Source organism: Eulemur rufifrons, chromosome 29 (assembly GCF_041146395.1).
Source record: "Eulemur rufifrons isolate Redbay chromosome 29, OSU_ERuf_1, whole genome shotgun sequence".
Lineage (NCBI taxonomy): Eukaryota > Metazoa > Chordata > Mammalia > Primates > Lemuridae > Eulemur > Eulemur rufifrons.
This window is the reverse complement of record NC_091011.1, coordinates 29,371,747-29,398,724: the sequence shown is the minus strand read 5'-3', so window position 1 is coordinate 29,398,724 and position 26,978 is coordinate 29,371,747. Positions and strand designations below refer to the sequence as shown.

Sequence of the window (26,978 nt, the reverse complement as noted above, 5' to 3'; positions counted from 1 at the left end):
GCATTTTCTTTTTATGATTGTTCTTCTATGTGGTGTGGTGTTCTTGTTTTATGTTATCCTCTGAGGATATTTTCATTTCTTTAACATTTCTGAAGCTTTTGTTTCCTCTAACTTATTTGTTTTATTCACTCTTTCCTGTTGGTATCTGTCCTCAAATATATAGTCCCTGGCTATGCATTTATATTTAAAATGAAACATTAAATATTGATAATTTGGGGGCATAAGGGCAAACTTTATTATGCGATGAACAAATGACCAAGCTGTTTTGTTTTTTTTTTTAATCCATGAGTGATACATAGGTATTTTTCTGGGATGTTTGATTCTCTAGAAAATAATCTTCCAATCTCCTGCCCTTTGAGAGAAGGAGGAGGGCAAATTGGAAAGAGGGGGACTGTAAGCCTAGCTGCAGGATTTCTGGAGCTCAGGCAAAGGGGATTCTAAGTCACCATTCAATAAGCATAAGCTCTCTCTGTACCCATTGTCCTGGAATCTGAAGCCTCTCATTCCCTTTTTTCAAGGAAGAAACGTATCCCCTATCAGACTGAGATAGTTGCCTTCACTTGGTGGGTTTTTGGAGCTAAGTTCTAACCATACCTCATACAGATTTCAAAACAATCTACCCTTTCTGTGGTACCTGGTGGCTCTTAATTCCTCAGGTTTTTGGCCTTCCCTGGGGACTCAGTGTCCACCTTACAGAAATTTAATTTCACCTTCTACTTATCTAAGTAATTTACTATCTACTCTTCTTCCATCTGCATTCAGTGTTCATAAATTGTGGTTTGAGATTATGGATATCTCCTAGTATAATCAAAAATGGTGTTTTTGCTTATTTTCCCTTTTGAGATGATTTTCGAGAGGAAGGGGAAACAGAAATATTTGTACTCTGCCATCTTGAAACCAGAAGTTTCCTTCCTATAATCCCACTCTCCTGATTTCCACCCATACCCCTCACCAAAATTATCACTACCAAGTTCTGCAAGCCTCAGCCCTAGGCTCTCATTGTCTCACACAGTGCACCACCTAGACAATGTCAACCAGGATTCTGACCTTGCTCCTCTCCATCTTCACCGAGCACCGTGCTTACCGTCACTTAAGCTTCAGCTACCACTGGTATTATTTCAGGTCTTTGATCCCAGCAAAGTCCTTACACATGCTGACATTTACAGGTATGAAAAGTCAGTGGCTCAAAGAGATACTGGTTAATACAAGCAGATAACAAAATAAATATATTAAAATAATGGAAGCCTAGTTTCTCACTATCAAAGAAGAGAATTACAAATATAGGAGGAAAATACAATGAATCCTGTCATCTTGGATTGTAATTAGAGATTATTGGTGTGAACTCAGTTCTCAATATATGTATAGATATAAAAATATGTACCAATATAAATGTGTGTGTCTATTTCCTAGCAAGGTCCATGAAAGGGCCTGGGACCAAAGACATCACAGTAACAATGAACACACTTAGAGCTCAGATCTTGGTTTCTAAGTACCATCCAAAGGACCCAGGGCTCCTTGGAGAAATGACTGATTCCAGGACTGGAGCAGAGAAAATATAAAAATTAGCCTAGAGCATCTCTTTGGCTTAAAAAGTAAAGACGTGCTCAAATGATCATGGGGATTTTTTTTTTTTTCCTTTGTCAAATGGACAGAGGAGCTTAAAGGGGCTCCCACTGGCCAAACTGGGGATGACATGAGCATCAAAATAAATTATAGGGGCCAGGTGCAGTGGCTCACACCTGTAATCCTAGCACTTTGGGAGGCAAACGTTGGAAGATCATTTGACCCCAGGAGTTCAAGACCAGCCTGGGCAACACAATGAGATCCTATCTCTACCAAAAAAAAAAAAAAAAAAAAGCCAGGCATGGTGATGTGCACCTGTATTTTGAGCTATTCTGAGGCTTAGGTGGGAGGATCACTTGAGCCCAGAAGTTCACTTCGCAGTGAGTATGATCAGGCCACCACACTCCAACTTGGGCAAGAGCAAGACCCTGTCTCTTTAAATGACAGTAATGGATCCTAACCCATGGAATAAAACTGGAAATCATGAGTCCATATTGATAGGAATAAATAATGAACTAAAGGCTTATTAAACAATCGGATTTTTACATACTTTCAAAGTACCTCCCCACAAAATTCTTATTAATAAGGAAAAGAGTAACTTTATGGTGGAGCAGGTTGACAGACACTACCTTAAGTGATCAAAGTGAACATCACAGATAATGGGACAAACTGAAATTGTGTACAACATGCAATGTGAAAACCACAGTATCACTTCCATGATAATCCTAACAAAAATGCATAATCTGAGTCTAGTCGTCAGAAAACATCAAACATCTTCATTGAGTACCTTCTGCAATATAACTAACCTGTAATTTTCAATAGTATCAAGGTCATGAAAATCAAGGAAAGGTTGATGAAATGTTCCAGACTGAAGGAGACACATGAAATGTGACTAAGACACAATGATTCTGAACTGGGTCCTTTAAAAGGCATTATTGGGACATTTGGCAAAATATGAATGGAGTCTAAGGATTAGATAGTAGTAACGCATCATCCATAGTAAAGTCCTAATTTTGATGACTGCATTGTGGTTATGTAGGAGAATGTCCTTGTTTGTAGGAAATATACAGTAAGTATTTGGGTGATGGCACATTAAGTTGGCAACATAGTCTCAAATGGTTCAGGAAAAAAGTTCTTTGTACTCTATTTGTAACTCTTACATAAATTTGATTGTTTCAAGGAAAACAAATTACATTGCTTAAAAAAAAAACAAACAAACTAGTTTGCACCAGTAGTTCCCAGCGGTCCTGTAGATTCTGCTGTCCTCAAAATGCAAAGTATGAGAGCAAGATCAATGGTTCACCCAACCCAATCGTCCTAAAACTACCAGGGCAAATCTATAATCTAACAAAGTCAGATTTATTGACTCACTGCAACCAATGAGACTGTGCACCTGAGGGACTGTAGGTTGTCTCACCATAGGAAATAAAAGGTAGTTATTGTATTTGGGGGGAAGAGTGGAGTTTAGGTGAAATTTAAATGAAATCGTTTTGCTAGGCCCAAACCAAAGCAGACCTCTATGTAAAGGCAACATCAGGTCTGGACTGAGAAATGAATATAGGGTCTTATTTCCTTGGAAACCGCAAAATTAATAAAATATAGAACGTTATTTTCGGAAACCCTTTATTTGAAGCCCTGCACCTGGGCAGAAATTGAGGCTGCATCTGTGTCAAAGTGATTTAGATCCTCCAGGCAGGAATAGGATGTTTCATTCTTAAATAATTTCAAATAATACCGTGTATCTGGACTTCAATGTACGTTTCCTAGTGTGAAAGAATGTAGCACTCACTCAAAGAGGGATTATACTTTTCCGTTACAGTGTGTCCTAAAAAGAACCTTAAAAGAAACACTGTTTCCTATAAACGTTACAGCCGGCTGTATCTTTTTTATCCATCCTAATGAATGCCTGGGCAATTTTTCACTTTCTCAGCAGTTACAAATGGAAAGAACGCCTCGGCCTCTAAAACCAGAGCTAATCCTCCTATCAGGTCCTTACTGAAGCTCTGCGTTTGTTTAATCTGCTTTCCTCTCATTTCGGACCTTAAGCCTCCCTTAAGTCCGAGGCCCTGCACCGGGGTCAAGCGCGTTCCCTTTCTCCACGTCACCGTTCAAGCATCCCGTCTTCCCCGGACACATGACGTGCGTCACGGCAGTCCGCTCTTCTCAAATCCTATTGGCTAAAATCCACGTCTCTCATCGCACTGGACGCGGAACAAGAGGGAAAGGGCCTTCGCCGGGCGCGAGAAGATGACATCACAGTAGCGGGTTAAGCGCCCTCGGTTGTTCAGGGCTCTCTGCTCGCTGACTGGTGCCGACTGAAAACCCCTCCGTTGGCGACGCCGTCGCAATGACCATCTGTCAATTCTTCCTTCAAGGCCGGTGCCGCTTTGGAGACCGTTGCTGGAATGAACATCCCGGTGCCAGGGGTGCGGGCGGAGGACGGCAGCAGCCACAGCAGCAGCCTTCAGGTGACGCTCCCCTCTATCCTCTGCCGCAAGCCGAGCGGGGAAGGCCTGGCAGAAGGCCGGCCGGCGGGCCTCTGCAGACCCGCGGGTGTCCCCCTGCTGGGCTCGGCGCCGCTTCACGTTGGTCAGGTGACCCGAACGTGTACGCGGCGCGGCCTCGCCGACCCCGCCCACCGGGCCCGCATCGCGTTTTTACCCGACGTTTGTAGCTGAGGGTTAGGCGAGCGGTCGGTTTTCGTTGAGCGGGCGAGGACAGGCGTTGGGCCCTGGATGCTCATGCCAAACAATGAGTGTTTAAATCGGAAGCGTCTGTCTAAACTACCTTGTTGGTGAATGGCAGTGATGGGAAAAATTCTCGTGAGTTCACACAGGGCCTCCTTGCTTTACTATCCTTATGTATACCTGGTTTCTTCGCTTGACACCTTGAATGTAATATTTACTAAGGTCTTTTTTCGAGAGAGAAGCTAACAACTTGGGTCAGAATCAGAACTTTTCATTTTGGGGAAGTCGCGAACTCCTTTGAAAATCTAATTAAAGCTACAGAGCCATACCGCGGAAAAATGCACATGCTCGTAAATTTGGGAAGGTGGGACGCCCAGTTAAGAACTTTCCAGATTGTGAGGAAAGGGAATGTGGGGGCCACGTTGCCCTGCTCCCTGGATGTATGTCATTGTCAAAGCTTTTGTCTTCAAGGAGAGGAGGGAACAGACATGAAACCATAGCACAACGCAGGATTTTAAAGGTCCGATGCGTAATTAGGTGTTATTTTCTTAGCATTGGAATTTAGTGCTTTAAAGTATCACAAGGTGCTGGCTCCTTCACTCCCCTCCTTTAGGACTATTCATCTGACCCTTAAACCTTGTGTTGCATGGGGATTTCACGTCTGATTTCTCTTCTTAAGGACGGTTCTTTTGGGTCATCCACAACTGGTCAAGTGAAATATTCCAAACCAAAAATTAGGACTCAGGATCTGATAAATATATTTTCAGGAACAACAGAGCATAATATATGACATTCTTTGGAGACTTTCTCTTAATGTAATTAGAAAATCAATGTTGAACGGATAGATTGATGGATGAAAAAATTATAAATAAAACTTTACAGATAAATGGTGTATAGCTCCCAGAAACAAATGAATGCTTCTAGGATTATGAGTGAGTATGAAAGCCAAAAGCGACATACAATGAAAGTGAATTTCTTCAGTTGTGTCAGCCCAGGTAGAATTTGAAACTTTTGGAAAAAAGATACCATTAACTCCTACTTGAGGGATCTGGTCCTCCCTTTTCTTTTTGGATTAAGTAGTTTAGAGTTGAGAAATGAACTTTCATAACTGGGCATATGTCCCATCATTCCAATTTTTAATGTATTTAATGGAATATCTCCTAATTCAGTCGGAAACAAGACAAATTACCTTTATTTTGGCCCTAAATAGGAAGTGATGAGTAAATGAGATTGTTGAAGTGATAAAATTTAAAGACAATATAGAGAGGCCAGGCACAGTGGCTCACTTCTGTAATCCTAGCACTACTGGGAGGCCAAAGCGGGAGGACTGCTTGAGGCCAGAAGTTCTAGACCAGCCTGAGCAAGACTGAGACCCCATCTCTACAAAAAATAGAAAAATTAGTCGGGTGTGGTGCCACACATCTGTAGTCCCAGCTACTTGGGAGGCTGAGGCAAGAGGATCCCTGGAGCCCAGGAGTTTGAGGTTGCTGTGAGCTATGATGACGCCACTGCACTCTAGCCTGGAAGACAGAGCAAGACCCCTGTCTCAAAAAAAAAAAAAAAAAACAATATAAAGACAGAAGAGAATCCTGTTGACTCATTTTGCTATTTATGAAGTATTACAAATCTCAGAGAGGGCCGGGCGCGGTGGCTCACGCCTGTAATCCTAGCACTCTGGGAGGCCGAGGCGGGTGGATAGCTCGAGGTCAGGAGTTCGAGACCAGCCTGAGCAAGAGCGAGACCCCGTCTCTACTAAAAATAGAAAGAAATTATCTGGCCAACTAAAATATATATAGAAAAAATTAGCCGGGCATGGTGGCGCATGCCTGTAGTCCCAGCTACCGGGAGGCTGAGGCAGTAGGATCGCTTAAGCCCAGGAGTTTGAGGTTGCTGTGAGCTAGGCTGATACCACAGCACTCATTCTAGCCAGGGCAACAAAGCTACACTCTGTCTCAAAAAAAAAAAAAAAGAAATCTCAGAGAGGAACTCAGTATACTTCAGGCACGTGTAAATTACCTCTGTAATCTCCCTATGAATGATAGATGTGTAGGTGTTGTTTTCCCAGAGGGAAGACTGAGTCTCATAGACATAAGCATCTATTCAAGTACAGAGGGTAATCTTTTATATTCAACAAACTCTTCGATTCACTGTCCATTTTTCAGCCTATCCTATGATATAGGGCCAGGTGGGGGAGAAAAAAAATGATACAAATACAGCTTTTTATCCTTAAGGAGCTTATGATTTAGGATGCATGCCCTCTGTCCACTACACTATCAAACAATTGTTTACTTAATAAACTTACTCAGCTTAACTTAGTAATATATCATTATTTTCCTTTGGATTTATAGCCTTCTCAATCTCATTAAACAAAAATGCAATCAGACCACTATGTAATTTGTTGCTATTACACCTAACTGCTATATATAACTCAAAATGAAGAGATTGTCATTTTAAATGAATGGAAGTGTGGTCCTTGTTGAATCTTTGTATAATGTCTAAACATAATAAGACAAAATATAATGAAGATTTTTGAGATTTAAAAGAAGATTTGCGAGTAAAGTTGTTTTATTGCTTTTGTTTTAGGCAGTAACAGACGTGGATGGAATACCACCAGCCAGAGATATTCCAGTGTCATTCAGCCATCCAGTTTCTCCAAACCAACACCATGTGGGGGCAGCAGAGATCAAGAAAAGCCATCTTTCAGCTCTCTTGATTCTGGAGCTTCAACTAGTAGGAACAGGGGCTTTGGATTGTCAGAGACCCCATTTGCTTCACTTAGCTCTGATGGGCAGAAAGATGAAAAGAAACTTCTGTAAGTGAAACCCTTCCAGAAAATTACTACCCATTTGCTTGTTTTTTTCAAAAGTATCTACAGTGTTTTTAAAAAAGAAGTAATGCATTATTAAAAAAATCAGAGTGAGCAAAAAGAAGAAAAATCCTATCCTATCACTCAGGGATAACCAGTCTCTTGCTATCATATATATCATACTAGACTTTATTTCACTGAAAAATATATCATCCTTCCATATTAGTAGAGGGGCTTTTTAGAGCTAATTATGCTTTTTCCATTGTCTACTTTTAACACTGTATTGTGACTGTCTTTCTAAGGTTAGTCCTGCTTAAGTTCATTCTGAACTATGAGTTCTTTACAAAGTATGAAGTAATTTAGAACAACTTGTGATCTTGGTGGTCACTTGTAGCATCTCTTATTTCTTTTTAAAACTTTTATTTTGATTTCCCTATTCAAACTGACTTAATTTGATTTCTGTCATTTATTGTGGAGTAGATTCATGACATTTCTTGAGAACATTCCTGGTAAAATTTATGACTGGTGCCAAAACAATGCTTGGCTGTCTGTAACATTCCCTCAGTTCATAGCTTCCAGGAGGGAATTTAATATACTTGGTTAGTCTTTTACTTCCCATAACTAAGTCAGAACTGGTGGTAAACATTCAGAGCCGTGCACCATATACAATTAATTTTTTAAAAAAGTAAAAGAACAAATAAACTCTACTTTCTATATTTGTTGCATTCCTAAATTTAATACAGTATTCTCTGTGATATCTATCATTTTATTGTTGCATTCTGGATGGGGGAAACTTCAATGTAGAACCAAATCTTTTCATGGCTTTGCCACAAATTAATTGTATGAACATGAGTCTGTTTCCCCTGTTGCAAAATATGAGAATTAGACAAAATGATCTCTGAAATCCTATAACCCACTTTTAAAATTTTATGATTCTATCATTTAAGTAGTACTTTGTCATTGCCAATTAAATGATCATTGATGTTTATAATAATGAACAAAAAAAGATTAAAGTTAGTATTGTGTATTTTATTATACTTTAATTCTTTTAAAAATGTATGGTATGTATGATAGTTCTTTAGTATATTCATTAATGGTTTACTGTATTGGAAAACCAAATTATTAACTGTGAAATGTAGTTCATATTTCTATAAGCTTCTGCTTTAAAGAACACTCTTCAGAAAATATGATCAGAAAAATTTAATACTATATATTTACTAGAATTTTAAATTTCAATCTTTGAAAATGATAAACAATGAATTTTACCAAGTAGTTGAAAAGATCCTTTATTTTTTTATTTTTTTTTTATTTTTTTCAGTGAAGGGATTGTAAAAGATATGGAGATTTGGGAATCATCAGGGCAGTGGATGTTTTCCGTTTATTCACCAGTAAAAACAAAACCTAATGTTTCAGGTAATTGAGAAGTTGTGTTTTCAAAATGTGTTCTGTGGTCTGGGCAAGGTGGCTTATACCAGTCATCCCAGCGCTTTGGGAGGCCAAGGTGGGAGGACACCTGAGGCCAGGAGTTCAAGACTAGTCTGGGCAACATAGTGAGACCCCATCTCTACAAAATAATTAAAAAATTAGCTGGGTGTGGGTGCCTATGGTCCTAGCTACTCAGGAGGCTGAGGTGGAAGGATCTCTTGAGCCCAGGAGTTTGAAGTTCCAGTGAGCTGTGATTACACCACTGCACCTAGCCATGAAAAAGTAAGTACATACATAATAAACGGGCAAACACACACACACACACACACACACACACACAGCTACAATTAAGAGAGTTTGGACAGTGTTTAAAGTATTCAAGTATTCTAGCTTTAAAGTAGTCAAGTATTCTAGCCGAACTTCATAATCAGATTGAGGTTGGAGAATACAGTTCTTTTAACATATGTAGTTCTCATGAGAAAATAATTAAGTCGGGGCCCACCATAATTCCAATCCTGTAAGCCCAGAAAGAGGCTCTGCTTTCTTGGTTCCCCATATATACAACTTCAGAACCTCTTTAGCTACCTGCAGTGAATGGAAGAGTCACATCCTGCCTGCCATTAAAACCTTGGTGCCTGGTTCTGTTCTTGCTTTCTTCCTATCTTTTTTCTAAGAGTAGTTATTTTTCATAAAGCTTGTTGAGACTTATCTTAAAGATAATGTTTGAAGGTGAGGAGCTTTAGCTGGACTATAGCAATATTCTTTAGAATACCCCTTTCCTTCCTATTTTCTTTTGTCCATAGTCCTAAGCCCTTTCTGGGCTAAAACCTAGACCACCAGTCTTTTCCGAGCCTACCCTGGGTGGTCCTGGGCCTCCATCCTATTGAGGAAATAAATGGCAGGTACCTAGCAAATGGGAGCACTTGCAGTCACTGCCCCAGAACCGTCCTGTCTTTGCTGTACCTGTTCATTCTCTGTGAGCATTTGTATCATGGCACTCCTTACTTATTTATTCACTCATTCATTTAACAAATATTTATTGAATTTCTTTTGTGCCAATAGGGATTTATTGATGAGCAAGACACACACAATCCCTCCCTTATGAAGCTGTTCTTGAGGGAGGGAGATAATAAGTAATGCAAATAAATTAAGATAATTTCAGATAGTTATATTTTGTATAAAGAAAATAAAGTGTTAAGCCTTTAGTCAGTTTAAGTACTAATACTTAATTAGCACTTAAGTATTAAGTCTTATTCAGTTCAGAATTGAACATAATGCCTAATGTCTCGAAGCAGTAGTTCTCAGAATGTAGAATATGGATCCTTGACTAGGATTGACAGATAAAATATAGGACATTCAGTTAAATTTCAAATAAAGAATAATTTTAATATATGTATATCCCATGTATTAATAATATTTGGGACACATTTGTACAAAAAATATATTTGTTATATGTTTGAAATTCAGATTCAACTGGACATCCTGTATTTTTATTTGCTAAATCTGGCAACTTTATGCCTGAGGCAAAAGTATTTTTATAATAATACTAAAACATTAACTGCCATTTTCACTATTGACATTTGCACTGTTGGTGCAAAAACATTGATGAGTAAAACTGCTTATATCTTAGCATGAATCAAGGCAGAGGCAACAGACTACTAGTAGACTATAGTAGTCACAATAAAAATATTTTGATGCCATTTTAACTTAAGAATGGCCTTGGTGAAGAGGTAAAAGTTATTAATTTTGTTAAACCTTGACCCTGAGTACACATCTTTTTGTTATTCTGTGTGACAAAATGAGAAGCACACGTAAAGTGCTTTTTCCCCGTACTCAAGCGTGATGGTTATGCTGAGGGAAAGCACTTGTGTGACTGTTTCAGTGAGCTGAGCCAGTCTAGCCACTTTTTTCAAAGACAATTTTTATTTGAAAGAATGACAACTATGATTATCCAGACTTAGGTATTTGGCAGATATTTTCTAAAAAATGAAATGAGCCTGTCACTTCAATGAAAACAGTTGACATTGTTTATTGCGAATAACAAAATTCAAGCTTTCAGGCAAAAATTAGAATCATGGAAAACTCTTTTCTGTCACCATGAGCCTGATGGCTTCCCAATGAGATGGTTGGCAACATTAACAAATGTGAAATTTTTGATATTGTATAATGACATGTGCCAACATTTGGAAGTTCTGCATAACTCAGTGAATTGGTATTTTCCAAATGACCAATGTGTGATGTTACAAAATTATACATGTTTGAAAATCTATTCTACTAGTATATTAAAATCCACTGGTTTTTAATATACTAGTACAAAAAGTTAATTAATATGGCTTGAGTCCACCTTATAGCTAACCTTTAAGAAACTATCATTTGCAAAGTTTTGGTGTAGTATCAAAGAATGTCCACAATTATTTGAAAACTTATCCACAGATCTTCCTTTTCGAACTCCATGTCTCTGTGAGTACAAATTTTCTTCATACACTTCAACCAGAACAACATTGCAACAGAATGAATACAGAAGCATGTGTAATAATCCAAGTGTTCTATTAAGCCAAATAGTAATGAGATTTACAAACAAAACAATGCTGTTCATCTCACTAAATTTTTGGTTTTTGTTTTGGAAAATAGTTTTCTTGTTTATGTAGATATATAATTAGTTTCTTTTTAAATCAATAAATTATAAATTTCTCAGTTTTCATTTTGAATGTGGTAATTATCAATCTATGTAACCTATGTAAACAAAAGCTCTTTGGAGTCCTTAATGATTTTTAAGAATATAAATGGGTCCTCAGACCAAAAAGTTTTGAGTACTGCTGTCTTTAGGCATCTATTATATATATATGTGTATATATATATACTTTTTAATTACATTCCAGAGAAGGAATGGGTCAACCTCCAAGAGTGGAAGAGATGTATTATATGTTACTATAATGAATTAACTTTTTCTGTGCAGCTAGAATGATAATACTTTTGTACCACTCTTGCAAGAATTCAGAAAATAGTCACTCAAATCATTTTCTGTGTTCTGTGGTTAAGAGGAGGAACCCCAGTTGAGCTTGGCTGGAAGGAATGAATAGAAAGTAACTAGGGGGACAATGTTTCTTTATTAAATAGAGTGGTTATCCATTCCTAGGAGGCAGTGTTGGAGCTGTGTCCTGAATGAAGAGAAGGTATCGGTTATGGGAAGATTTGGGGGAAACATTCCTGGCAGTAGGAATACCTAGTGCCAAGTCCCTGAAGTAGGAACAAGGTTGGCAATGTTTGAATACCAGTGAGGCCTGAATCACTGAAGGGGAGAGTAAACAAGGGAAAGAGTAATATGACATAAGGCCAGAGAGATCCAGGGGCCAGATCGTGTGGGGCCTAATTGCACTTGACAGTGGGCAGCCATGAAGAGCATTAAGCAGAAGAGGAATATGATATGATGAGAAAAAGCTCACTAGGGCGAGGCATGGTGGCTCATGCCTGTAATCCTAGCACTTTGGGAGGCCCAGGCAGAAAGATCACTTGAGGCCAGGAGTTTGAGATCATCCTGAGCAGGAGCAAAACCCCATCTCTACAGGAAAAAAAAATAGAAAAACTAGCTAGGCGTGGTGGTGTGTGCCTGTAGTCCCAGCTACTCAGGAAGCTGAGGCAGGAAAATCCCTTGAGCCCAGGAGTTTGAGGTTTTAGTGAGCTATGATGACACCACTGCACTCTAGGCAACAGAGGGAGACACTGTCTCAGGAAAGAGAGAGAGAGAGGGGGGAGAGGAGGGAGGGAGGAAACGAGAAAAAGCTTACTGAGGCTGCTGTGGGGGGGGGGGGAAGGTCTGTTGGGAACAGGGGCAAAAGTAGGGGTAGAGGGACAAGTTAGGGGACACTGCTGCTGATGACTGGATTAGAGTTATTAGTGGAGACAGAATTGATCAAATTTGGGTTCTGTATTGGAGCTAATTGGAGCTAAAACTGGCAGAATACTGATAATAGGGAAAGGGAGAAATCCAAAATGCTCCCTAGATTATTTTGAACTAAGCAGTTAATAAAGATGGAAAAGATAGTCATTAGAAGGAATCCAGGGTTCTGATTTGAACATTTAGTCTTTTCTTTATTCTGAGGTAGATGTCCTTGGAGCTAATGATATCTGGGTTATAAAGGAATTCTTTGTAGAAAATAATCCTGAACATTTTTTTCGTTTCTCAATAAGTTTTCCCAATTAATTATAAAAGTTATGGCTACTGCTTTAGAAAACTTGGAAAGTACAGAAATACATAAATAAAATAGAAATCACCTGATGTCACAGAAATAACAACCAACATTTTAATATATTTCTTTCAAAATATATACACACATTTCTTGTTTTTATATATATATAATTAGGATCATAATCTAGTTTTGTATTCTACTTTTTTATTTTCAGTTTGTCTTTTATTACTAAAAATACTAGAATGAACATCCTTAAACATAACACCCCTTGTTTACATATATAATTTACTTCCTGAGGTTAAATCCTAGGACTTGTATTACAATCCAGAGCGTGTCAACATTTTTCAGGCTTGTGATGCTTATGGACAGTTTTCCTCCCAAAAAGTTGTATCATCTTAATTCCTTTAACAGCAACTTAGGAGAAGATCCATTTTACCACATTCTGAATAACATTAAATATCATTTATTTTTAATCTTTGCTGTCCGATAAGTAAAGCATTTTATCGCTATTTTAAATTGGATTTTTAAATTTAACTTTATTTCATTTCCATTTACGTACTGGCTATTTGAATTTTTTTGTGAATTGCCTGTTCATTATCTTTGCCCATATTTATTTATACATTAAGGGTGTTAGTTCTTTTCCTGTTATATATGTTGCAAGTATGGTTTTCCAGTTTACCATTTGCCTTTTAATTTTATTTATTGTAGTTTTTGACAGAATTTTTTTTAGACAGAAGCTTGACAGTAAAGGTAGTCAAATCTTTTTCTTTTCTTTGTTATTCCTTCTACACCACTTATCTTTAGAAGAGTCTTCCCCATTCAAAGATCAAATAACCAACAATATTTTATTCTAATTTTATACTTCATTAAGCATTAGAGTATAAGGTTTGAATTTTTTCCTTATGATTATGAAAATTTTCTAAACATTACATATTCTCTTGTTTAGCACCTCTAAATTTTCTGTCATAATTATTGGCATTTATTTTAAAGATTCCAATTGATTCCTCACTTCAGGTTTTACAGACATTTCACCAGAGGAGTTGAGGCTTGAATACCATAACTTCTTAACCAGCAATAACTTACAGAGTTATGTAAGTTTGTTTCCTATTCATCTACCTCAACAGATTAGCTGTTAATTACTATTTTCTTTGTTTGTTGTGGCTTGCTTGTATTTTGGCAAAGTTGATGAGGTCTATAATTTTTTTCAGAACAAGGCTACTTTTATTTTTGAATTACTTTCTTTGAAATTGGTTGATTATCTAAAATAATAATATATTTTGACTGTAGGAATTAGAATTATCATTATTTTTATTACAAATTACCCAGCAGTCAGTCCCAGAAATCAAACCCTTTCATCATTTGACAGACACTTATTGAGTATCTGTTAGGTGAAGATGCCATGATAAATGAATTTTAGAAAAAGTTAAATAGGATGCAGTCTGTTATACAGATTAACATTGTCACTTACCAAATACCAAAAAAAATTAAAAATGTGGACTAGAATAAGTTGAGTACCTGAAGGAAACTATGTAAACTCTATATTTTTCTGTTGTTTACAGTCATGATCATGCATTTCAATTAGTACATATGTTCACCTTCCATCCACATATAACTAACTCTGCTTGCCAGGTACTTGTGATTATTAACCAGGTGATGCAAGGAGTTAAAGAACAGGGAGAAGGGACTAGAGATGGAATGTCTTTGGCAAATAGAGGCAGGTCAGTGCAAAATTATGGGCCATAAAACTGTTACACAAACTTTCTGTGATTTTGGCAAATAAATGCATGAAGTTGTTATTGAAAAAATGAAACATACAGTATTGAGTCATTATCTTTCTGTCTTTTCAGCTAAATTCAGTCCAACAGTTAATAAATCAATGGAGGAACAGAGTAAATGAACTGAAAAATATAAATGTATCAACTAAAGTAGCTTTGGTGAGTATTGTAGAATTTTGTTATCTATTGCTTTTTTGCAGAGGATATTTCACTTTGGATTTGGAAAGCAAAGCAAAAATTCTCTGTCAGGAATTATGATACACGCATTCCTAAGATATCATCATTTAGAGTCAAGGTTCTGAAATTGTTTTCTCTCTGTTCCTCAGTCAGAAAAGCAGGATAATTATGCTTTTTAAAAACTATTTTTAGGGTAAAGTCTTTAACTTTGGTAGTACTAGTTTCAAAAATTGGAAAATACTACATAAATTCCAGTATTTAAGGTTATCTGTGTTTAAAAAGAAATTACTTTGAGAAATGATATGAATGCACATTCAGACTAATATATACTTTTGTGACTGAAGGACACTTATTATATGTCCCTTGTCTTATACAAAAATGCCTTTAGAAGATATATACCCACTTGTCTCCAAAGATACATGGTCCTGACTATAGCCTATTTGTTACTTCTGTCAATAAAATGATGATTTTTCTGTCTCCATAAAAAGTTCCTAAGCACCTTATTTCAAAATAAGAAATTGCATTTAGAATTGTAATATTTCCAATTTCTCAGGCAGTTTTTTTCTACTCTCTAAAAAAGGATATGAGAGTAGTATCTGCCTAAACAGTGAATTAGTGACGGTCCCAATACACCCCTTTCTTTTTTTTTTTTTTTTGAGACAGAGTGTCGCTTTGTTGCCCTGGCTAGAGTGAGTGCTGTGGCATCAGCCTAGCTCACAGCAACCTCAAACTCCTGGGCTTAAGCAATCCGTCTGCCTCAGCCTCCCAAGTAGCTGGGACTACAGGCATGCGCCACCATGCCCGGCTAATTTTTTCTATATATATTTTAGTTGGCCAGATAATTTCTTTCTATTTTTAGTAGAGACGGGGTCTCGCTCTTGCTCAGGCTGGTCTCGAACTCCTGACCTTGAGCGATCCACCCGCCTCGGCCTCCCAGAGTGCTAGGATTACAGGCGTGAGCCACCGCGTTCTCTTGCGCAAGCTAACTGTTTTCACCTTTCAGTTGTAATGCTATTTGAAATTAGTGGGACTTGGGAGTGTTCAGTCCCTATGTGAAAGATGGCCATTGATGAGAGCTGATGGAGAAGGGAAAACGGAGTCCAAAGAACTATGGAACTTCTCTGCTCTTTGCTAACGTCCTAGAGCCCCTCCATAGGTGAGGATCTGGGACAGCCCAGCCACAGCTGGCTTAGCATGTTTCAGCAGTTCATGCCTTCTTTATGCTGAAGAGTAATCCATTGTATGCATATAATAGAGTCTGTTTATCCACTTACCTGTTAATGAATATTACACTGAAGAGAGAAGCCAGACTTAAAAACAAACAAAAAAAAAGAATGTATACCATATGATTCCATTTATATGAAACTCTGGAAAATACAAGTCTCATCTATAGTGATAGAAAGCTGATGAGTGGTTGCCAGGGACCAGCAGTTAAGAGGGGTTTACTGGACAGGGACACGGGAAAACTTTTAGGGGTGATAGAAATGTTCTGAATCTTGATTGTGGTGGTTATAAGTTTGTCAAAGCTCACTGAAATATACATAAAATGGGTGCATTTTATTCTATGTAAACTATACCTCAAAAAAGTTGATTCTTTAAAAAATGCTATTGGAGCTTCCAAATGAAAGAAATCATTTATATCTGCTTGGGTTGATTAGGAGAGGTTTCTTGGAGGGAAGGAGTAAGTGAATAGTTCCTTGAAAGGGAGACTAGGATTTCAGTAAGCAGAAATGAAAGACATTTCTAGAGTAGGGAATACTACTGTCTATCTATTTTTAAATATATATAATATATTTTAGAATATACTTTAGCAAGAGCATAAAGTACTTTCAGGAAATAGGAAATGTTTAATGATTTTAGTGGTAAGCTTTTAATAATATGATTGTGAATCTACTTCAGTTCAAGCATTAGAGTAGACTAGGTATCCCATAAAGGTCCCTCATACCTAATATCTAGATTTCTTGATAAATGCAGAGCCAACCTTATAGGCACTAAAAAAAGTATTATTAAAAAACATTTTTCTGGCCGGGCGCGGTGGCTCACGCCTGTAATCCTAGCACTCTGGGAGGCCGAGGTGGGAGGATCGCTCGAGGTCAGGAGTTCGAGACCAGCCTGAGCAAGAGCGAGACCCCACTTCTACTAAAAATAGAAAGAAATTATATGGACAGCTAAAAATATATATAGAAAAAATTAGCCGGGCATGGTGGCGCATGCCTGTAGTCCCAGCTACTCGGGAGGCTGAGACAGGAGGATCGCTTGAGCTCAGGAGTTTGAGGTTGCTGTGAGCTAGGCTGACGCCACGGCACTCAGTCTAGCCTGGGCAACAGAGTGAGACTCTGTCTCAAAAAAAAAAAAAAAAAAAAAACATTTTTGTGATTATAATATGTGCTCATCATAGAAATTTCAAAAGTATAAAAAAGCATATATAAAATTTAACTCAGCCATAATTCATCAGCCAGAGGGAATCACTACTAACTGATTGATGTCCATTTTTTCTATGTATATTCATATTTTATTAGTTGAGAATATACTGTTTATGCGGTATTATACCCTACCCTTTTCATCATCATATTATGGACATTTTCCGTGTTAAACATTTAACTTCACATTTTTACATGCACATTTTAAAAATTGAATTGGCTGTAAAGTGTATGGAAAAGGTACTTGAATTATTTATCAAGCTCTTTACTATTTGCATACTTTTTTAAAGCTCTCTGATGTAAAGGATGGAGTAAATCAAGCAGCACCTACATTTGGATTTGGTAGTAGGCAAGCAACAACATTTGGGTCACCAGGTAAGTGATAAAAATAAGATTTTATAGGTTTCAAATTATAAAGCCTGAATCACCATTTTAAATCACCTTTATAAATTCTACTTACCACCTTCCATTATGGGGCCTCAAAGAATTTAGTTCATTAAGCATTTGTGAAAGGGAGGCTGAAATGAGCATGTTCTTTGAAAGACCCTATGGCTCAGGCTTTAGAAGTACATTCTAGGAATGGTTTTTCAAGAGTTTCATAGGAATACATAGCTTTGATAGCATCACCTTTGAGAACTTTCTTGTCACTGTATATAACAGCATAGCCTTGCCCTTAAGTGTCAGCTGTGGTGAGATGGTTGGCAAACCAAACGTCCACTCCCTCGTCCTTGAGTTTTCTCTTTGGGTGAAGGTAATCACAGTGTAAATGGGATTGGTATCAGAAAGGACAGGACATTAGGGTTTAATGGCTTTGTTCTAGCCTATCATTTTTACTTCTCTTCCTTCTAATAAGCTTCTAAACATCTAAACATGGCAGAGACTGGGAGGATAATACGGCTACATTTTCTGACTATAATCATTTTTATTTTTTTTTTTATAGGTTTTCCAGTTAATAGCAGCAGCAGTGATAGTGCTCAGAATTTTAGTTTTAAAACGAACTCTGGATTTGTCCCTGCCTCTTCTGGAAGCCCTTCTGTATTCGGAAGTCCTCCAGCATTTGGAGCTGTATCTTCTGCCAGTTCTGCCATCTCTACTTCTACTCCAGTTTTTGGATTTAGGAAACCTGAAATCACATCTGCTGCTTCATTTTCATTTAAAAGCCCTGCAACTTCCAGTTTTGGATCACCCGGATTTTCAGGATTTCCAGCTTCCTCGGCAGCAGACCCTGTCAGAGCTCCTGTGGCCCCGGGGTTTGGAAGTGTCAGTTCTGTGGCTGGTTTTGGTAGTCCAGGCGCCCATTCTTACACTGCTTTTTCCAAGCCATCTAATGACACCTTTGGAAATAGCAGCATATCCACCTCTTTCTCGGTATCAAACAGCATCGTTGCAACAGATAATGTATTATTCACACCCAAGGATAAACTAACAGTGGAAGAACTGGAACAATTTCGATCTAAGAAATTTACTCTGGGAAAAATCCCATTAAAGCCACCACCTATGGAGCTTCTAAATACTTAAAAGGACAATTTTAAATACAAAAAAGAATGGCTTTAAAATTATTTTGAGTGGTTCATATAAAAGAGCATTATATATATACACGCACACACACACACATGTTTATACATATGCATGTATGTATTCATAAGGAATATAAGCTTTCAATAATAACTTTAGGGGTTTTAAGTTTTAACATTTTTTTCTTAAGCTTATTTAAGTGAATTGTAACAAAAAAAGACTCAGCAAGCAAGGGAATTTTTTGGTACTGTAATTATGAATGGAACTGAAAAACTGTTACGCATTGAATAAAGTACTTATTCTATACCACTTCATTGTCCAACCCTTTAAAGTTAAAGTTTACCTTTAAACATTTTTTTTTTTAGGAAAGAGATAATTTCTGGAACTATTAGGGGGAAAATGCTCAAATATTTAGTCTACTTATAGAATAAACATCAGCAGTTTGGCTTTCCTTCATGTTAAAGATTCTCTTAAAAGGATAAAATACCAGTTTTTAATCTAAAGGATGAGAAGCTTTTATTTTTAGGACCTATGAGGCATTTTCCCCTCATAATTTTGTTCCCCTCTCAAATTTGGCATCTCATGGACCACCATTGAGTTTTGTTCGACAATCTTAGGCTAATTTTTATATAATTCTGTTTATTCCTATAAGAGGAATAGGAATTGTGATCTCATGTGAATTAGTAGTATATGGGGTCAGGATTCACCAGCTTCTGTTTCTAGGTCTACTAGAATTCTCCGGCATGTTTGGTTTTTTCTTTGTTGTTTTTGTGGGGTTTTTTTGTTGGTTTTTTTTTTTTTTTTTTTGAGAGACAGTCTCGCTTTGTTGCCCAGGCTAGAGTGAGTGCTGTGCTAGCCTAGCTCACAGCAACCTCAAACTCCCGGGCTCAAGTGATCCTTCTGCCTCAGCCTCCTGAGTAGCTGGGACTACAGTCATGCGCCACTATGCCCAGCTAATATTTTCTATATATTTTTAGTTGTCCAGATAATTTCTTTGTATTTTTAGTAGACACGGGGTCTGGCTCTTGCCCAGGCTGGTCTTGAATTCCTGAGCTCAAACAATTCACCCGCCTCGGCCTCCCAGAGTGCTAGGATTACAGGCGTAAGCCACCGCAGTTGGCCTCAGGCATGTTTGGATCTCCCTGTGTCTTCAGACTGAGGGAGTAAGATGAATCTCTTGTGTATGGATGATCCAAGGCACTAAAGGCCTTGTGAGCTGAAGTCAGTATGTCAGAGTTCTGTGCTTTCTCAAGCTTCAAAAATTACACAGCACTGCCAGAGCAGTTTCCTAACATGGGTCTGGTATTGAGCTGGTTTTTTTAAGTGAGTAAAACCTTACCTAATGAAAGATAAGCACTCCAAATGATTTTAGCATATATGTGAAGGATCCAGTCCTCAAAGGATCCAAATTCTCCGTTACACTTTTTGAAGAATTATATGACTCCAGCTAACAGTTTTGGAACCTGATTATAAGAATCACCTGGGATGCTTGTTAAAAATAATATATCCAGATAATAAATCCAAATTTCGGCTGGGCTCGGTGGCTCACGCCTATAATCCTAGCACTCTGGGAGGCCGAGGCAGGTGGATCGCTCGAGGTCAGGAGTTCAAGACCAGCCTGAGCAAGAGTGAGACCCCGTCTCTACTAAAAATAGAAAGAAATTATCTGGCCAACTAAAAATATATAGAGAAAAAATTAGCTGGGCATGGTGGTGCATGCCTGTAGTCCCAGCTACTCAGGAGGCTGAGGCAGGAGGATAGCTTGAGCCCAGGAGTTTGAGGTTGCTGTGAGCTAGGCTGACGCCACGGTACTCACTCTAGCCCAGGCAACAGAGCGAGACTCTGTCTCAAAAAAAAAAAAAAAAAAGTCAAATTTCATGGCCTGTCCATTGTGATGGGCTTGGAGATGTATCAATACATATTCCTTGTGATCCTTCAGGCAAGTCTGCGATACAGGAGCCTATCCAGCTGTATTTAGGCTACTTAGTAATGTGTGATTTGGGAGTTTTAATTGTTGAAGTCTGTTTTCTGTGCTCATGCACACACACAGATGCAGTGAATTTAATGGTATCCAAAGTTATCAAAAGGCACAAATAAGGGCTATGGGTTATTTAAAAGTGAGAAACCAAAGCAGAGAGGCCTACAGCATGCATAACAGTGTCAGGAGTCAGGAAGACCAGGAAATCCTAGACCCAGGCTAAGGGGCAGCAGGGCTTCAAAAGATCAGAAACACGTAACAATGTAGTGGTCAGGCATACAGGCAGATCGAGTTTTCAGATCCTGAGAGAGTGAAGGGAAAAGACAACCACAGCAAGAGCATGTGCTACTATCTCCTGGGTGTATCCAGTGAGGCAAGAACTAATTCTGAGAGAACTGGACAAACTGAAAGGTAAACCCTAAAATAAGCACAAACAGCCTCCCTTCACAGCTTCTGCAAACAGTAGCTGTCCCTTTCGCCTAGTGCCTAGAGCAAGTGACAGAATTGCAGATAAGCTTTTATTGCAGATAAGCTTTTATTGCAAATAAACTGATTTAACTTGCTTGATTCTCTGATCACAGATCAGAAGAGTGACAGCTGAGAGCTAATTAGAATGGGAGAGAAAGTCAGCTGATGTTAAAACTATTTAAAAGGTAGAAAATGATTTAGCTCCATAGTAGTATTGGTAAAATTAAAATAATTCAACTTGAAGCATCAAACGATGATCTAATTGTGGTGGATTCATATATCAGAATACTACATAGCCTTTCTAAATGACCTAAAAGAATAGAGAATAACTTGGAGAACTTTTCATTCTATAGTCAATGGGCAAAATCTTGCTATAAAATAGCATGTACAATGTGATCCAACTTGGAGGGAAAGTATATATTCATAGGGAAAAGTCTAAAAGTTAACAACAGTAGTGCAAGTTTTAGAGAGCTTTTGCTATGCGCCAAACAATGTCCTAAGCACTTTACATCTATTAGCTAATTTCGTCATCACAACCTTGTGATCTAGGTGCTATGATCATGATCCTCATTTCCCAAAAAGAAGACCAGGATTTAGAGATATTAAATGACCTATCCAAGGTCACTCAACTAGCAAATGGTTGAATTGGAATTCAAACACTAGACTTAGAGGCCCATGCTTTTAATAACCATTACACTATGCTAAATACTAGATTATAAGTAACTTATATTCTTTTTTCTTATCAGTATTTTCTACAAAACACATGCATTACCTTTGTGACCCCATTTTTCCTCATGGGTATAATTTGCAGGATGGAACATAACAGCTTCAGACAGCGAATGCTTAATTTTAGCAGGACAATTAGGTGAAAGTCTTCATTGTCCTAAGACTCAAAATAAACCAAGTACTCAGAAGATAACAGATTTCTTACTCTTCCTTCCTAACTCCCTCCTTCCCTTTCTAAGCTTCCAGTTGCTTTTCTCTTAGCTAGGGAAGATTCCATAAATAAGATTAAGACATTCTTCTAGCTGGATTGACAGTAGCTGCTTCTCCTCACTCCCTTCTAGCCCCATTCTTTAAATTCTGCCTTTCTGCTTTTATTTCTACCACTTTAAAAAAAAGGAACAATTGAAGCCTTCAAAAAGTAGGAAAATCTTTTAAGAAGGATGCTTTAAAATCTGAAACAGATTGATGAAGACATTTTTTCCCCAAAATATTAGTTTATGTTAAAAATGATTACAGAAGAAAAAACTCAAAATATCTGACCTCATTGATACTCAGGAAGGGCAAATTGAAATAATGAGATACCACTTCATGCTCATCAACTTGATAAAAATTGAAGTCTGTCAATAACAAGTGTTGACAAAAATTTAATGTTATAGAAACTCTTGTGCATTGTTGATGAAAGTGTGGATTGGTGCAAGTACTTCAGAGAGCAACTTGGCACTACCTAATAACCTTAAAGGTGCACACCCTCTACAACCTAGCACGCCACTCCTATGCAAGACCCTTCCTCAAAGTGTAGGACCAGCAGCATCAACACCATCTGGGAACTTAATACCAATGTGGAATGTCAGGTTCCGCTCCAAACTTACTGAATCAGAGTCTGCACTTGAACACGGCCCACCAGATGATTTGTATACACATGAATATATGAGAAACCAGTGCATGTGTGAACAGGAGACATGGACAAAAATGTACATAGTATTGTTTGTGGTAGCAAAATGTAGAAACAACCAGAAGCCTATCCACAGAATAACAAGTAAATTTTGGTATAATGGTACATATCTGTAAAACTCTAATTCTATGTGTAAACAACAACCAAAACAGGACAGGTGCAGAATGCTATGTATGACATACCACGTAAAGTACAAAAGTGCAAAACAATGTTATAGTATCATTTATGGATACATGAGCATAGGAGTAACAGCATGGGAATGATAAGCACCAAATTCAGAATAGCATTTACCTAGGGAAGGAAAAAAGGAATGGGATCCAAAGGACATAGACAGGGGGCTTTTTATGTGACTTTAAAAAACAAAATCTAAGCTTAATATGACAATGGTAAAACTTGACAATGAGTACCTAGTTATACTTTATATTATTTTCTATACTTTTCCATATGCTTGAAATAAATTTACAAAGTTCTAGATATTTAATTTAGGGAAAAAAAGGAATGCTTTCTTTTCCCACTGTAATTTGCTTATTATCAAGTAGCTTTCAGCTACTGTGAATCAGCTGGTTTGCCAAATTGTACCTAAGTCTGTTGGATTAAATAGGCCACAGTGAGGAAGCTTGTCATTCAAATACTGAAGCACAGGAATAAAACTACTCCAGAGGCCGGCAGTGGCTCACACCTGTAACCCTAGCACTCTGGGAGGCTGAGGCAGGAGGGTCGCTTGAGCTCAGGAGTTTGAGACCAGCCTGAGGAAGAGCAAGACCCCGTCTCTACTAAAAACAGAAAAAAAAAAAATTAGCCAGGCAACTAAAAATAGAAAAAATTAGCCAGGGTGTGTGGCACTTGGTATTAGTCCCAGCTACTCGGGAGGCTGAGGCAGGAGGATCACTTGTGCCCAGGAGTTTGAGGCTGCTGTGAGCTAGGCTGATGCCACAGCACTCTAGCCCGGGCAACAGAGTGAGACTTTGCTTCAAAAAAAAAAAAAGACTAGATCCAGCAAAAGCTCCAGAGATATTCTCTGGCCCAGCTTGGGTCATGTGCCAGCTCCCTTTGCCAGCTCCTCTGCCCCTGCCTGAGCACTTTGAGACTGGAATTCCTCAGAGCTCCACCAGGCTATATTTCTCTTTACATTTCCTCCACAAGGACCCACTTTCACCCACTCTTCTATTGTGCCATCTTTGCACGTGACGTCCACCTTTAAGGATGCCTCACAATCCAAAACAGCTGCTGAAGCTCCAGACCCTTTTTAACATCCACCTTCCAGCAAGAGGGCGCAAGAGCACAGGGTAAACAGGGTGTACTTCAGCTCCTTGAAACTGCCTTGCCGAGGTCACTTCTTGCCTCTTGCCTGGCAGAACTGGCAGCATTCCATCAAGCGGCAAGGGCGGCTGTGGAGCACGTGGGGAAAGCAGCCCCTGAGCTGTGGACATGGCTGCCCGAAAGAAAGTTAGGGTTCTGTTAGGAAGAGAGGCATGAACAGTGGCAACTCTCAGCTTCCACCACCCCAGATGAAGATAGGAGATGGAAAGGCAGGGCCTGCCAAGAAAGGCGCGGAGCTGGGTGACCAAAGACACAGTTCTCTTTGGAGAGCAGGAGGATGAAGGAGACACTTCAGAGTCTTCAAAGGTAATGTTGTGCCTTCTATGCTCGAGACATTTAAATGCTTGTTTGTTTAATGTCTATCTCACCCCTTCCCCTTGCTGCTCAGCAGTCAGCCCCAGGAATCCACAGTAAATCTGACCACATTCTGGCACAAAGCCCAGCGCAGAGAAGACAATTAATAAATAACCTGTTGAATGAAGGGAGATTTCTCACTGAACAAGGCAAGCTTCCTTAACAGACAGTCATCAGTCAAATACATTTAGTGGGATCCAGGCTATAAACCTATCAGCTCTGGACAAATACAAGTAAATCTGAAATAAGGAAACATATTTTTATTTTATTCTAATTTATTAAACTAAATAACACAGCTAGCTGTCAAGTCCAGTACCAAGCACATGTTGACAGTTCTAAACATATGCTACTAATTCACTCCTATTGGGTTGCTGGTGGTTTCTTTTTGGAACCCCTGTTGTTGAGATATAATTTGCATGCAATAAAATAAACCTGTTTCCAGTGGGGTTTAATGAAGTTTGACAACTGTATACACCTGTGTAAACACTGCCACCCTCAATATACAGGACATTTCATCACCCCAGAAGGTCCCCAGAAAGTTCTCTCTTGTCTCTTTACAAGCAACCCCCCCACCCCTGGTCTATGGTAACCCCTGGTCTGCTTTCTGTCACTGCAGATTAATGCTGCCTGTTCTAGAACTTCCTATTGTGTCTGGCTTCTTTCACTTAGCATAATGTTTTTTGAGATTTGTGCATGTTATTAGTATGTATCAATAGTTCATTAAGGTTTCATTGCTGAGTAGTATTCCTATTTTGGAGTACCACAGTTTGTTCATCTATTTTTCACAGGCTGTTCCTACTTTTTGGCTATTATCAATAAAGTTGCTATGGGCCAGGCATGCTACTCACCCCTGTAATCCTAGCACTTTGGGAGGCTGAGGTGGGAGAATCACTTAAGGCCAGGAGTTCAAGACCAGCCTGAGCAACATAGTGAGACCCTCATCTCTACACAAAATAGAAAAATTGGCCAGGTGTGGTTGTGCACCTATAGTCCCACCTATTCAGGAAGCTGAGGCAGGAGGATCGCTTGAGCTCAGGAATTGGAGGTTGCAGTCAGCTAAAATGATGCCACTGCATTCTAGCCTGGGCAACAGAGTGAGATCTTATCTCAAAATAATTAATAATAATAAAGCTGCTATAAACATGTATGTACAAGTTTGGTGTGGACATATGTTTTCATTTCTCTGGTAAACTCTTAGAAGTGAAATGGCTAGGACATATGGTCAGCATTCGTGTAACATTTAAGTTGCCAGATTTAGCAAAAAGCAAAAATAGAACACTCAGTTAAATTTAAATGTCAGATAAACAATGTATTTCTGTATGAGTCCCTCGCAATATGTGGGACTTGCACTAGAAAATTATTTATTGTTTATCTGAAATTCACAGTTAAATGAAGGTCCTGTATTTTTATCTGGCAACCCTATTTTAACTACTCCAGCAAAATCACCATGTTCCATTACAACCTGGCTCCATCATATTTATTATTACAAACCTATGTTATTTAATAATTTTAAATAATACAGAAATTAAAAGCCAACGCTCATGATGGTTGCACAACTCAGTGATCGATCATACTTTTAAAAAGTTCTGTACTGGACACTTCCAGTGGGCGAACTATATGGTATTGATCTATATCCCAACAAAGCTGTAAAAAAGAAAAAAAAAGTTAGAGCTCCCTTTTCATGCCCTTTTCTCCCTTGCCATTTGAAATCTCACTCCCCAGAGGGATGGCAGGGAAGCGGGCTGGGCATCCCTTTCCCTCGCAGCAAGCACGGTGGCTGCGCCCGCCCGTCGCCCGCCCGTCCGCGCTCAACTCACGGTCACCGCCCGGAGGTCGCCCAGGCGCGACGCGGGGACTACACTCCACAGAATCCCTTTCGACACAGGGTTCCAGGTTGGAGCCTGCCTACAAGAAGCTGCTGCTCAATATCGGCTGGAGGAAGACAAGGAAAGGCCATTTTCCTCTTGAGGAGGATGCCCCCAAGCAGGCGGGAGACCTGCGGTCAGAAGTGGCCCCCACGACCTGGGGGACCCGGTCGCTCCAGTCTTGCAGGCTGGGGCCATCCGGGCAGCTGCGCTGACTTTCTCTCCCCGAACCCCTGCAGTGAGCCCTCGCCAGTGGAATACACCGGCGCTGTCTCGTGTCCTGACCAAACTCGCCACAAAGGTCTACCCTGGCCTTTTTACCAGCTGCGGAGCATCCCGTTCATGACCGGCTCACAATGTAACCTCCCCTTTACTGAGGGACATTTGGTTTTTTTCTAGCAATTTACTAAGACAAATAGTGTCAGGATGAACTTTGTTGCACCTTGGACACACACACACACACACACACACACACACACACACGGTTCTCTCTTCACCAATCTCATCGAGCACATGACTGCTGAGTTGAGCTTTTTGTGCTTTTAAGGAACTTTCCATCACGCCACGAACATGTCACGTTGTTAGGTTCCCCTGATCACTGTGAGGAAGGGGAACCTGGAGGGTGCAATGTCTAGACTTTTTCTTTATTGTCTTCAGTTCACCAAATGTAGTTCACCTGTCAACAGGGGGGCTCTTTGAAGCATCCTCTAAAATTAAAAAAAAGGCACCAAATTTCTATGGAAGCCCCACTTGCCTTCTA

At 39.0% G+C, this 26,978-nt stretch overlaps 1 protein-coding gene across 3 annotated transcripts; it reads left to right on the top strand.

Annotated features, from left to right (window-relative positions):
• The first annotated feature begins 3,138 nt into the window (after positions 1 to 3,138).
• NUP42 (nucleoporin 42) lies at positions 3,139 to 18,606 on the top strand. Of its 3 annotated transcripts, none has more exons than XM_069461816.1 (7): positions 3,139 to 4,031; positions 6,834 to 7,062; positions 8,375 to 8,469; positions 13,683 to 13,759; positions 14,516 to 14,593; positions 17,331 to 17,415; positions 17,981 to 18,606. In XM_069461816.1, exons 1-7 carry the CDS (start codon positions 3,911 to 3,913, stop codon positions 18,556 to 18,558), a joined length of 1,263 nt encoding a protein of 420 aa, XP_069317917.1. In that variant the 5' UTR covers positions 3,139 to 3,910; the 3' UTR covers positions 18,559 to 18,606. The 3 variants fall into 3 exon arrangements, with proteins under 3 accessions (XP_069317917.1, XP_069317916.1, XP_069317918.1); XM_069461815.1 differs by having other exon boundaries at positions 14,516 to 14,602; XM_069461817.1 differs by lacking the exons at positions 3,139 to 4,031; positions 6,834 to 7,062; positions 8,375 to 8,469; positions 13,683 to 13,759; positions 14,516 to 14,593 and adding an exon at positions 15,040 to 15,054.
• Positions 18,607 to 26,978: the final 8,372 nt, after the last annotated feature.

What these genes read in the sequence shown, in the direction of transcription:
- NUP42 (XM_069461815.1), top strand. Translation starts at nt 3,911, where the DNA reads ATGACCATCTGTCAATTCTTCCTTCAAGGCCGGTGCCGCTTTGGAGAC. An exon ending in GCAATAACTTACAGAGTTAT is followed by an intron (nt 13,760 to 14,515) that starts GTAAGTTTGTTT and finishes CTGTCTTTTCAG; the next exon opens with CTAAATTCAGTCCAACAGTT. An exon ending in TATCAACTAAAGTAGCTTTG is followed by an intron (nt 14,603 to 17,330) that starts GTGAGTATTGTA and finishes ACTTTTTTAAAG; the next exon opens with CTCTCTGATGTAAAGGATGG.